This window comes from Tasmannia lanceolata, unplaced genomic scaffold (assembly GCF_043159265.1).
Source record: "Tasmannia lanceolata isolate RefF3 unplaced genomic scaffold, GAP_Taslan_0.1 ptg000005l, whole genome shotgun sequence".
Classification (NCBI taxonomy): Eukaryota; Viridiplantae; Streptophyta; class Magnoliopsida; order Canellales; family Winteraceae; genus Tasmannia; species Tasmannia lanceolata.
The window spans coordinates 15949486-15964038 of record NW_027518682.1 but is presented as its reverse complement, the minus strand read 5'-3'; the positions used below and the strand labels follow the sequence as shown (position 1 = coordinate 15964038).

At 36.3% G+C, this 14553-nt stretch overlaps 1 protein-coding gene across 1 annotated transcript; it reads right to left on the bottom strand.

The window, feature by feature from the left end:
- LOC143877691 (protein POLLEN DEFECTIVE IN GUIDANCE 1-like) lies at positions 1-14553 on the bottom strand. Its single transcript, XM_077379884.1, has 11 exons — positions 13711-14553; positions 10603-10754; positions 7699-7802; positions 3233-3321; positions 3013-3086; positions 2764-2914; positions 2503-2670; positions 1899-1996; positions 1661-1783; positions 755-823; positions 1-612 (listed from the first exon to the last, which is right to left on the bottom strand). The coding sequence occupies exons 1-11, from the start codon at positions 14324-14326 to the stop codon at positions 406-408; spliced, it is 1851 nt and encodes a 616-aa protein (XP_077235999.1). The 5' UTR covers positions 14327-14553; the 3' UTR covers positions 1-405.

The window sequence follows — 14553 nt, the reverse complement described above, 5'->3', positions numbered from 1 at the left end:
TTTTCTGATAGGAAAAGCCCAGCTGAAGGGCATGGAAACTTTTTTATTGGTAGAGAGCAGAAAGCATGCCGTCACACAAATGTAGCACATAACTACACCTGGGCTTCTGTATATATGACCTCATCTTATACATTGAAATGCCGAAAAAGCAGAAATCTTCTTGTAATGGGAATATGTATAAACTCAACCTCAATATCATTCAATGCCTGTGCAAGCCATTCTTGCACGCGCACCCCAAGAGGCTAATTTTGGAGAAAATGTTTCGCCGCTCATATGAAGGTTTTACAAAAATTTTGATCCACTCCGCAATGCGGCTGGGAAGATCTTGTGTGTGTGCACGTCGGAGTTGAACGTGCTAAAAATCCCACGATGACTAAATTTAGACCCACCAAAGAAGCCACTGGTCTAATCCAAGTGAAGGTGCTGTTTTCGCTTTAGGCACCTGTTGACATACCATGTGGCAAGAACTTTTAGGCCCATACCCACCATTATCTTGAGTGTCACAAGCATTATGTAGGTCAAAGCTGATAAGAAAAATATCCAGGAAAGCCTCCATGGAAGTGGGCCAATCGGTAGATGAGCCGCGTACACTGGCGTTAGCACCCGAATTACCTGTACAAAGATAGCATAAAGTTGGCTAATTAACTAACAAATCTCCACATGAATACTCTTCATTTAAAGAATTTAGAAGATTTGAATTGGTACCATTAAAAAAAAACAAAAAATAAGATTTGTATTGGTAATTGATGCCTACCACACAAGCTGGTGCTAGAGGGACAAAAGTTAGGTTGCTTCGTCCGTCCTCTGACTCGATGTTAAGAGTCTGAAGAAGGAAAAAGAATGGGAAACGGTCAGTAGGGTAAACTATAAATATATATTCCTGGACGGACATATGCTTGTATTAGACAATTGAAAAGGGCTGTTTGCAACAAATCTTTAAAGAACTAGAAACAAGAACGTCCTTATGATTATGAGGTGTTACTGAAAACAAAAGACCCACAAATAAAGGATAATAAACCATGCAGAACTTTGTGTGTGTGTGTGTGTCCATGAATTTCCTTGATTAAAAGGTTTTAAACTTCATCCTTACATATCAAAGAAAAAATATATGAACATTATTTTGTGGTGGACACTCAATTTTTTCCAGGAAATGGACATTGCAATCCCAGAGAATTACAGGTATGAACATATGAAAAGATATCTGAAATGGTAGAACATTGGGACTTTGAAATTAACTTGACCGGGCAGACAATAATCTTGCCAGTAGCAAGTAAACTGGCTGTTTTTCACCATTACTCCAGCAAATAAGAAACCATACTAAATTGATAGAGCATTCCATCTACTTGCGTAAATATAATAATAATAATAATAATAATTAATAAAATAAAATAAAAAAATAATATCTCGGTCATTATTAATGAAATTTTCACTATTCAAAATAATAATAATAACAATCCAGAGGGAAATTAAGCTTCAGGAAAAACTGAGGTGCATATAAGATCATAATAGAGGCTCAATCTCAAGATCAGTTCTCTATTTAAAATGTGGTGACGGTGAAAAACCTATAACACATCCACCAATGCACTAAGGAAAAAAACCATCGACATAGACATGCAAGCAAGAGGTAGGAAATATTAATGGAACTAGGGAGGTAGAATACCTGTTTGCAGAGGTGTTCCAGAAACTCAGAATAGACAACAGGCTTTATTTCATTGAATTTTGCAAGGAATGAATGCTTGATTACATCAATGAACATTTCACATAAGAAAACCATGAGAGCGTTCTGAGATCTCCAAACAAACAACATAAGCAATCAATATGTGGTATGCAAGAAAAGTGCTGGATTTATTTTTAATTCTTAAAGGAAACCATGCTCAGAAATGCATGTAAAAACTTACAGTAAGGAAACTCCCAAACCAGGGTCCCTCAGCCTCCAAAATATTCTGAGCTAATACGAATAAGACAAATGCTGTAATGTGGAACCTCTCTATCGTGTCTGATCATTAAAGTAACATAAAAGGAATAGTGAAACAGAGCTAAACAGTATAACTAAACCAAACCTAAAAGAGAGAGAGAGAGAGAGAGAGAGAGAGAGAGAGAGAGAGAGAGAGAGAGAGAGAGAGAGAGAGCTACAGATTCAAAATGCTAGAATGCTAGACTTGTAGAGAATCAGAATATTTGAATGTAAATACAGAAATAACAAAAAAGGCATCCGTCATAATTAATTTCTTCAGAACCAGCAAGTTTCCGATTAAAATTTGGAAAGTTTGAGGTCATGCATGTATAAAATAATATAATGATGTAAAGAATTATCTTGCGAACCATCCAAGGGAAAATAGTACATGAGTACATCTAAGACCAATCGACCTAGGAAGGAAAAGACAAATTTGGAATTTGTAAACCACTCAACAAGTGCACAATTTGCAACAGCAACAATATTTCATGGAAAATACCAGATTGACATACTGAAAATCAAGAAACTGTAGATAGAAGGTAACTCACCATGGTAAACCAGATTGTGAAGGTTTTCCTTGCTAAGACGTTTAAAAACATTGCTTTTGATCTCACCAAAATTATTTGACACGAGCAGAGCCAGCAGAGCATTATTGTGTGCAACAATGCAGGTAGATAAAGTGATTGCCTGAGCTAATAAGACGAATGAATGCACAAGTATGACAAGCTAAGGAAATATCTGAAGTCGAATAAATCATAAATGTCCAAAACAATAGATAAAGAATGTCATCATTTTCCATAAAAGGATATTAAATGCAACAACAGCTATAGTTTGGTCAAGAATGAATCTCATCAGCTCAAATGCCATGTTTTCTGACGAACAACTGGCAACTCCCTCTGCTGAATTGAACAAAACTTGTAAAACGTCTCCACCAAAAGATTGACAGAGCTTATCAAATATCTGCATGCACGAATGAGCATCATTTCAAAAAAAATGTTTCCGTTACTAAATCCAAAAGTTGAGCACGGAAGTTGAATAAGTCAATCCATTTTTTTCACCTCTAATACATTGTACACCACATAGAGTTTGATTGTTCCTTGTCCACGAATAAAGTGGTATATTAGGCTGATATCTGATGTAATAAAATAGAATTGTACTTAAAAAAAGACTTCCCCAATCAACATAAACAGAAAATGGATATTAAGAGGATAAGAGAAAATGGAAGGGATATTTCGAATTTAATTCAGTGTAAGGACGATAGAGCATCACAAAGTCCACCTGTTGCCTCCAAAATAGTGATTCCACACGCCAATATGACCAAACAGCCAAAATCAGACAATTCTGTTGCACAAGGCCTCTGGAACTGCCTGTCAGAAAATTGTTCGTTCAATGTGTAAATGTTGGAGCTTGCAAGTCACCACAGGAGGAGTATGAATAGAAAAATAGTGAAAAATGAATAAAAGAACATGAATCTCAGATCACTTGCGTGGAGCCCAGTTAATGTGTAAATGCCGCAAGTCACCATAGCTGGAGTATAGAAGAACAGTGAAAAAGCAATAAATAAAGGAACATAAATTGCAGATCAATAGTGTGGATCCAGTCAGGCGTGTAAGATTCAAACAAAATTGAATACAAGCAATACGGAAAATTAACAGAAAAATAATTTTGGTATACAATGGACAGTTATATTCCTCAGCTTTTACCTATCAACCACCAAGTAGTAACAATATTCAGGGATTGGTTGATGATATCCGGAAAGAAGGTGCATGTCCTATGGGAAACCATGCAGCCTAGAGACATGTTATGCATTGATTGGTCCTAAGCTGAAGAAGAAAGATGAATCCATCATCCTTTGTTATATAGTAGAATTCAAGGAGCTAAATATCCAAGGGTACCAAGTTTACTGGATATGCTTAGGGTACCCAGTATCCATATGATACCAAAACACACACAGGATTCAGTACGAGTCAATAGGATACAATTTAACGATATTTTGTTGAATTAGGTGTTAGTAGTGGTAGTTTGGGTACTTGTGAATTTATGCATATGTGAGGGGTGCTTTATTTTCTTTGATTGACTTAAGTTACCCTCACGCAAGTTTCACAAGTGAGAGAATTCTTGTAATTTGATATTGATATTAATAAGAATGACAAGTAAAATGTTTATCTCTAAATCTTTTTCTTTCAAATTAAGATCGTACAAGAGCTGGTAAGAAACCTGTTCTCTAAAGGAGCTATTCGATCTAAGTATTGCAGTTGTTCTCCTACATTTTCACTGAATCCAAACTTTTTGAGTCTCTTCAACAAGTCTGATTCGCCATGGTTTTACTTGGTTCATACCATGGTTTTAAATTTCGACCAAAATCCGAAATTTCGGTCGGTCTGAAATTTCGGGTTTCAGTCGAGAACGAAACCGAAATTGCGTATACACGAAACGGTCATTTATTTCGTCCGAAATTTAGAAATTTCGGTCGAAATTTTGTTTACCCCAAAATTCCATCCGAAATTTAAGGGATTTCACCCAAAAATCTCTCTTTTTTGATAATTATTTAATATTTTCCCGAAATTTCGGCTGAAATTTGGTATGAGAAAAAATATCTGTTTATTTGATTTCATTGGATTTCAACCGAAATTTCAGTTCGGTGAGGACCGAAATGCATTCCGAAAGCAAAATTTGAAACCAAGGTTCATACTGATGCCCAAGGTTTCATTTGGTTGTAACACTTCAAGATGAAACCCAGGTGAAGAATCAGGTTTTACCCATGCCACATCAGCATTATGTTGTATGCTTCCCAAATAAAGCTTTACTTTTCATGTCCCCTTGTTGTCCGCTGATGTGGCAGCAAAAAGTAGCTTCTCAAAAGACCTTTGAAATGAAGGAGACTTTGAAGTAAAAATCAGGTGAAGTTGCACTTAATTTCTTTTTCCACTTTTTCTGCTTAGAGGTTCGGCATTGGCACCCACTTATGCCCATGTTTTGATTGTAATACCCAATGTCATGGCAATTCACTTTTTGACGACCAAGCACCCCAGCGAAGTTTACTTCCAATCAACCACAGTTCTAATTCAATATTCAATACAACTTCCCTACGACAACACTTCTCTTGTCTCTTCTACCAAGTGTTAGAACCAGACAGAGTCTAAGGGAATGTATTCTCCACCCTAAAGATAGTTTTTTATTGATAAATTTTCTATATCGACATGGTGTTACCGTTTGGACGAAAAAAATCCCAAACTATGATCATTTGGTAAGCTCACTCAAGCAACACACTCTTCTGATTTGTGGAGTCATCCAGAAGTTTCATCTCTCGAGACAGTTTGGCTTTCCTTTTGGAAAGATGCGCTAAAGCCGATCTAAGTGAAGACAGACCAAGTGCAGTGATGGCAGCAGGAGCTGATGTTGGGACAAGCTGGAGCATGAGTTGAAGAAAAAGGTTTTAGAGTAAGAGATGTACCGAGGGTAGGAAATCCCTGCGTACTAAGAACTATAGTTGCCAGAGTAGCAAATGAGTACGAGAAGTGATGCGATAAGCAAAAGCGAAAAGCAAGGGTTTAGAGAATAGAAAATGCAGGAAGTGAAAAGCCCGAATGAAAATAAGGAGGAAACGTGCAGGTAGCATCAATGGAAGTCACCATGAAGCATGCAATAACTCTCATTAGAAGAGAGCAAGAAGTGTATGGAAAGAATAGGGTTATAACAGGTTAGGCAAGAAGGGTCAATGCAGGTAAGGATTACAAGTAGCAAAGAATACCTCGTGACTGATTAGAATTACAAGTTTTGGGGATTTGTAATTTCACATACTTTATTCATGTAGATTTAATAAGATTTTGAAAAAATATAGAAATAAATTTAAGTTTTTGAAAAAGAAAGAAAGAAATGCATACGAGATGATTTTTCAAATATACTATTATAAATATGCTCATTCGGCATTATCAAAAGGAGAAAAAACACTCTTTTAGTATAAAAGAAGAACCTAAATAGGAAACACATGGGAAGTGTATGAAACTTAAGGTGATTTTTCTAATACATTATTTTTAAATACCCTCATTCGGCATTATCAAAAGGGAAAAAATCACTCTTTTAGCATAAAAAATCACCTACACAGGAAACACATGGGAAGCGTATGGGAAGCATTAAATTTGGGAAGCGAGAACTTGGCTTCCCAAGTGAGCTTCCCATCCAACTACAAATTTTATGGTAACTATGTTGTAAGGAGCAGCCACATCCCCTTACATCTTTCCTTTGTTACTCTCTATCTATGCATTGCTTGGCTACCTTCATCATCTACACGAGAGATTATTCATGGTCTTCATCATCTCTATTATTTATTCTCTATCACCTTATATTATTTATTATGTAGATCCTAATCCCAAGTCATTGTGGTTGTACTTCTAAAATCCTTTATATCGCATGCTTCAAAAGTTCATTGACCCACTGCATAAAGACTTCCACATGTTTTTCTTTTTAACTTCAGAATTTATTTTGCATTTGCGTGTTTTACCAACCTCTTGCTTCTGCATCTATTCTTTTCTATAGGAAAATTGATCTGTTCACCTATCCAAGAACTCCTCCCTATTTAGTAGTTTTTCTTTTGAATGTTAGATTGTGTTGTTTAATTGAAAAGCTCCTATCAAACTTCCCATCAACTTCTGTTTCTTCTTTAGTCACCATGCCAAATTATGGAAGCTTAAAAGAAAAGGTTATTTTCAAGTCCTTACCGCCCAATAAATCAAGTTGAAATAACTCATTTAGAAGCCTGTTGAATATCTTCCATATCTATCAAAGGAGTATATCAACATTTTAGGCTTTTTATCCTTTTCGCATCCATTCACATTGTGATCAGCCATTTCATTATCAATACTTTTCCTCATTATCGATATTCTATTGCAATTCCTAAAATGCAAGTGATTTTCTCATTGATCACTATCAGTAACCAAACATGGCTCAATCATATTGACAAGATTAGAGAATTTCAGCCCTTTATTAAGGAATAAAATCATTTTAAAGCTACACATGAGTCTTTTATAATAGAGGAATTGATTCAGAATTGACACATATGCTAAGGGTGTGTTCGGCAACTATCTTTTTGCATGATTCTCGTCCTTTTTAGGTGTGTGGAATGAGAATCCCTAAAAAATCTCAAAAATTTTGTTCGGTAATCTGACCCGCTAAGGTCTGTTTCTAAAATTTTGCGTTTTTTTAAATTTAAAGCCACGATTCTACGAAGCGACTAATTGTCGCTTCCCAGATTCTCATGAATCCGTTTCTCGCCCTGATAATTAGGCGAGAATGAGAAGCCTTGCTGAACACGCCCTAAATGAGCCCATGCCAAACAGAAGATTCAGACTTGTTGAGAAGTTACAAAGATCATAGGAGCTCAAGCATGTACTAGCCTATTAAAGAGGTTTGGTGAAACCCCACAGGCACTGTACACAAGTTATACTTCTAGGTGAGATAAAAGAATCTGACCCAAATACAGGCAAACACGTTTCTCTTTGCTTTGCCAGTGAAAGCTCGAGTACAATGCATGATAGCACTAAAATTACTTACACAGCCACTAAATGGAATTTACACAAGAATGAAGTGGTAAATGATAATGCATTTGAATTCCATTAAATTTTAAAAAATAAGTAAAATGACAGAAAATGATTCAATTAATAATATCTTAACATACCAACTTCATTAACAAATACTTTGCTCCAAAAAGAAAATAAAACAAGTAGGATTAAAGTTTGGAATCTCACTTGTTTGTCAAAAACCTCCAAGTTGTCATCACAATCCTAGTTGGCATGATAGCTAGTAATGACAGAAACGAATCCAAACAGACGAAGAAGCCCACATCAATAAGCTGCAACACCATCATTCATATCAGATAACTTATCGTGAAGAAATAATATGCAATGGATAAACCTGGTACACAAAAACGAAAGTTCAATAGATCAACAGCAATTTTTCCATCCGTATTTCCATATAGACATCATTTATAGCCACTCTGATAATTTGGAAATTCCATATCCCATAGATGAACCTATATATTCACTTTTTGGGATGAATGCTTCGCTAGGTTGCGATCTCATTGTAATACAATGCAATGTTACTTGGAAGGTGACGTGGTACTAGAAAGAGGATGCAGTACAATACTTGGTACATGGTACGGTAGGGGTTTTTTGGGTCTCTATTCTATTACACGTACATTAGGAAAGTATTATTTGGGCCACTATTTCTGTATGAGGTACGTTAGGGAAGCATTATTCAGATCCCTCCATTATATATTAATAACTGTGCAATTATACATGTAGAATTATTTATATATTATAATATACCTGCATGCTTGTAAATTGAAACATGATGCATTTCACATAAAAGAGGAAGGAAAAAAGAGTGTTAATGAATATCTTTTGGGAAAGGCATTTTTTGGCGATGAGGAACGACAACGATTCATGAATGGGATCATGCGATCTGGACCACAGAGCACGAGTATTTGGATGCCAAATGGCACAAAAATCACACTGATAAAAAATCCTATCAAGTAATAAATATTTTTGGCTGTTGAATATGGATCGCTGCATATAGATAGCTTTTGACCATCCACATTCCACAACCAAAAGTACATTTAATTGGATGCTAGGATTGTCTGAATGCTGTGATTTTTGGGCCATTAGATCAAATGAGGTAGCAACTACAGAGGCATTCCTCCAATTTTTGGTTGATAAACAGGGAGGGAACTCATGACATCAACATTACGATCATATTTACCATGAACGGGAAGAACAATCAGGTACAAGTGCACGTTTTTATTTTTTAAACAAGAAAAGCATAATTACTATAAATAATTCACAAAGTTCATGAACAACATGCATAACTTGACTACTATAACTTGCAGACATAGTGTTCATCTCCTTTTTTTTAAATACTTGGATTTTTTTTACTATCTGGTTTATGCAAAATTTCCAACTGAATCAAACATTGTTTTTTTTTTTTTTGAATGATGGAAGGATTTCATTAATGAAAATGATACCGAGAGGGTCCCCAAGATACAACGAAAAGCTGAGAATCAAACATCTTTCTCTGTAGTGTATTTGCCTAGGCACCTTGCTTATGCAAGGTTTGATGAATAGCTCAGATTTAATGACTGAATTCAACAACAGCAACGATGTGATTGTTATCGTCACAAAAGGCATCAGAGCAGCCGCCAGGGAGTAGGCATAAAAAATCACTCTCATGTCCTTGCTAGTTAGAATGAGAATGTATATAGCAGTATTTCTAGTTTCTTAGTTTGCATTCTGTAACTTGAAATGGAATATACTCTCAGTAACACTGTTTACATACAATTGTAACGAATTACTCTGATAATTTGGATTGCAAAGTAAAATATGGAACTTGGATACTTACCAAATTGAAGTTCATAATGAATATTAGTTTCGGAAACACACGTCAGATGAGTCACAACTTATCATAATACAGTACACAATAAGTACTAGTGCAATAGTCATCACCAAAAAAAAACGGTATATCATCCAGTCATATTTATTCACATTCTCAGCATCCCATCAGCCGTGCTTCCATAACCATCAAAATCTCCAAATGAAAAAAAATAGATTGCAACCAAAGAAAGAAAAGAGCTTCCTAAAGAGTTTTTTAACAGCCCCCAGCCATTTGAGTTGAGGTTTCTTGGCTAGTCGTGCCCCAGATAGGATGTAGGAATACATACAGGAAGTTAAGAAAACTAAAATTGGGAGACATACAAAAGAAAAGAAAACTAAAATTAGGAGAGACACAAAAGAAACCCCCGCCAGCACGAACCCCAAATGGCTATCTAAAATATCTTTTAGAAGCACTGCAAAAAAATCAAAAAACAAAACAAAAGGGGTTGCTAAAAAGATATTTCGGCAGTCTTCTGCAGTTACTCTTGCTTGTAATTGGGCCAAGATGAACCCCTACAAGCTGCCATAAGTCTCTTCCTGTAACCCAACCTACAAAGAAAATGAAAAAAGAGAAAGGCTGACTGAAGAAGTTCCCATCAGCCCACTGGGATGAAACCTACCTGCAATTTGCAGCCGTTACCCCTTGGCTTCTCTTCTCAAATTCACAGCTTAGATTTTCTATTTAGGTTCATAAATATATTACGAAGTTCATATATATTTTGGTAAGTAAATTTTTTACTACACTTCTATTTTTTTTTTTTAAAAGAAAGAAATACTTAATGGAAAGTTCTCTGAAATTGAAAATGAAAAGGCTTCAAAAAATAAGAAAAAATCCTGCCTTTTCAGAAAATGCAGTTCCGGGAATCAAGAAACATGTTCGCCGTTTATATCAGAAATGTATTGCCGTATATCTTACCATGTATCATGTCGGAGAGTACAATACAATGGCCTAAGTAGGGTTTATTGGAACGTATGGTTGTCATCGTCACCTCTTTAAGTCATGATATTCAACCCTAGATTCTCCTAATGCATACAATCATGAGCAAGTTCCAAATAATGCAATGAACATAAATCACATACACATAAATAAACCATTCTATGCATCTCGGTCTGGGAATGGAGCTGACGAGTTAGATTGTAAGAATTATAATTGGCTACACAAAAAGCCTCAAGATAATCATTCACTCCCTCTAAGATACTTGAGGAAAGAGATTAAAAAAGTACCAGTTCACATCTCCATGGCACGTGGAACATAGTATTGTAGACTCTTTGTCGTTTCTTCTCATTTCCAACAGATGTTGTGCTGCGCAATGAATTGCCGGCATAGATCTCTTCCATAAAATATTTCAATGGCAACTTCTCCATGGATAAGAGAGCTGCATAGAAGCCCAATAAATGTGAAACCAATTCAGAAGTCATGTGTATAAGCAGTAAAAATAAAACAGACTGCATCAAAGCCATTCATTTTTAGCTCTGGCTGTTAGAGATATTTCTGGGCACACATAAAAACCTCCAAAGGTGCAGGAAAACACTTGAAGTTACCTAAACACCATGCCAGAACTATATTGAAAAACATGTCTAAATATACAGCTAGTTCAAGGCTTGTAGACTTGTAGTGTGGTCAATAAATTGCAAAGTATAGAAATTCAAACAATTAACACCTAGACCATAAGAACTTGCAAACAGGTTACCACAATTTACTGCCACTTCAAGGTAGACCAAAGGATTTTTTTCCTAATAATTATAAAGCGGAGATCCCTTGCTGTTCAGAAAGCAAGCACCAGAAGTTGAGAGCTTTAAGTTCATGTCCTAGCATACTACTAGAAACTCAATGCCCTTCAATAAGCCCCCCACAATAGCATCAAGACTCTAACTCACTATTTGTTTAAAGTGAACTTTTGTAGCACAAGAAAAGTTACATTTCGGGGTTTGGGCCTGTAGCTCAATAGGATGAGGCTTTGTTTCTCAACCTTGAGGTCATAGGTTCAATCCCAGCTTACTTTCTCAACCTTGAGGTAGTAGGGTAGGTTCAATCCCAGCTTACCTACCAAAAAAAGCTAAATGGCTACATAAGATGAAACCATGGACATCATGGATCATCTTTAGGCTAATAAACAACTAGAATCATACTAAGGTGCAAGTGCAACTAATGAAGCATCCATTGCTATCCTAAAGCTCCAATTGGCTAAATTTACCTCACCAGAAAACGGTGCATGCTCCAAAATTTTAAACCTCAATATAAGTGCTGGCCAATAGGTTTTCACAATACCAAGAAATATGTGGTTCTTCCAACTATTTTCATCAAAATTATTCACATTGGTTTTCTGCTTTCAGAATAGGTAAAGAGCTAAATCACTATGAAATTTTAAAAGTTATGCTGCATAATAAGTTCCATGTTCAGGTTTAACCAATAACAAGCAAATGGACAAGGGTGGGGGTAGGTTGAGGAGTATCTCACACTTAAATTTTGCACATGGCACTCCTTTATTTTTTGCAGATACTCTATTCAAACAGCAGATAACTTGAAATTCATGTCAAGATGGTTTGAGGAGGTGTTGGGTTTGAGAGTGAACATAGTAACTGTGTGATGGTTGGTATAAAGTATAAAGCCACAAGAAGGGAAGTGGACGTGTCAGCGTTTGGTTTGGATGCAGAGTGGAGATGCTTCCTTCAACCTAACGGATCTTCCATTTTTTTCAAATGGTAGAGATGCCAGAATTTTTTTTCGAATCCTCATCAGAATGAGCTTAAATCTCTGTGTCTTGACAGGGTGGGGAAGAAGCAAAAACAGAATTTTCTGTATTTTGGAGGTCGTCTTACCCTGATTAAGTCTGTCCTCTGAAACTTACCCACATGTTCTATTTTCTATCTAAAAGCAATTGCAAAGAGAATTGAGAATCTCCAAAGAGATTTCTTGTGGGAAGGGAGTGAGAAGCTTTATGAAGAGAGTTCATTGTGGGAAAACACAAATGGATCACGAACAGTCCCCATCTTGGCTATTGTTGCATGAGTTTTAACAACCTTTGGATGCTCAATCATTCGCACATGCTAATCCATTTAATCTTCAACCTCAACAAGAGGTTGCACTATATCATTTAGATATGGGTAACATAGTGACAAAGAACAAGGACTTCCTTAGTAAGTGCCTTTGGAGATTTGGAGAGAAGCGTGAGGCCTTACGAAGAGAGTTCATTACTGGGAAAAACACTAACAATGATATTCACAAAACCTAGCTCTTTTCTTTTTTTCCTCGCTCAAACTTTAGAGGTAACCACATAGTCTAACTAAGATGCATTGACAAAATAAAATTGACGAATTGAAATTCAAAACACGAAGCTAGTGCATGATAATGAGATGTAGCATAATAAGGAAGCGTATAGACAGAATGAAAATGGATCCCAGCATAAAGAGAATGTCCGATAAATCAAGGTGTAGAGCTATTGACACTATGGTTTTAAATTTCGACCGAAATCCGAAATTTCAGATTTCGGTGGGGAACGAAACCGAAATTTTCCGAAATTTCATTTTTCGCCATTTACATTTATTAAAAAAAAAGTGTTACAAAATTTCGAACCAAATTACCAAATTTTGGACCGAAATTTTGGTTTTAGGTGGGGTCCGAAACGGTTATCGAAACCGAAATTTTAAACCATGATTGACACTAATTACATTCTTATTTTATAAAATTCAAGAAAACTAAAATTAAAAATATAATGCCCGGATGCCCCCATCAATCAATCTCAATTTCTAACATTACAAAATTAGAAAATGTTTAATAGCTTGACAACTCAACTCAAAACAATGGAGCTGAATTTTGAATAAAAAACAATAGAGCTAAATTTTCAACACTTGATGCTGAGGTCTGTGATTTCAACTCAAAAACAATAGAGCTGAATTTGATGCTGAAAATGTTTACACTTGTTTGCTGGACATAAAATTCTGACAATGTTTCTGTAAGGCATGCCATGGTTTTACAAATCACATGCCAATGGAGCTAAATTTGTGATTTTTTCAAGAGAGAGCACTATCTAATAACAATATGAAGCGAACATGGCAGATATTATCTCTCAATTTCTCTGAGCTATTCTCTAATAATTACCTGTTGTTTAGAGATTTAGTAGGATTCTTAAATCATATTGGCTATTGGCTTTATTTGGCTTTATTCGGATTTTTTTCTGCTTAGAAATGTGGCTTAGGAGAGGGATATTTTATTAGCTTGTAATTCTTATTTTCATAAGCAATGAAAAACCATCTTCTTCTTTAATTATTCTTCTATTCTTCTTGAGGCTATTCCAACACAAAATATAGACAATTTGGCCAAAATAAACTTACAATTAGAATTTTCCGCCATTATACGCTTCCAATCCAACGATGGAGCAGTTTCTAACTTAGTCAATGTTCCATTAGATCCAGGCTTCTCTTGCCCTAACGAACTCGGCAAACTCGTTCCAATCTCCTCCTTCATTGACTCATCAGACACGCTCACATCCACATTCCTCTGCCGTAACTCAATAGAAGGAAGAAAACTCGCAATTGAATTACCAAAATCCGGCTCCACATGTTCCAGCACCGCTGTAACACTCCCTCCATTTTCCGAAACCAAAGGCTTGAAAATGCTAGTTTCGATGCTTGAATTGTGGAGATCCGAATCCAATCCGTTCGTACAATAACCATTTTCATGGCGGATCGAATCTTCACCATCGAATTCTGAAATTACGCTCTGTAAAATGACTGGATGTTCTTCAATTGATTCCGAAAGGTCTATTGTCTTATTTTTGGATCGCTTTTTTCTTCTTCTTCTGCGATTTTGTTTGTTTTCTAGTGCCGAAAGATCATTTTCTTGAATCGGATTGTAGATCGATAGGTTGGAGAGGATTTCGTCTTCATCAGAGCTATGGCCGGAGAGGAGATCGAATGAGAGATTTCTCCCACCCGATCTCAATGCCATGGATTGATAAAAGTGCGATAAAACGAGGAGGAGTAAATAGGAAGGGGAAATCCCTAGGGTTTTAGATGGAAGGGTTTTTCTAGGTTTTGAGGGGGAAGTTTAGAGAAGAAGGTGGGAGGAAAAGGAAGGAAGCAGAGGAAGAGAATCTGGAATGCACAACGCAACGAGAACGCGATGCAGAGCCACGTCAGTTTACGTGGCCTAGGTGTGAATGGGGCCCACTGTCG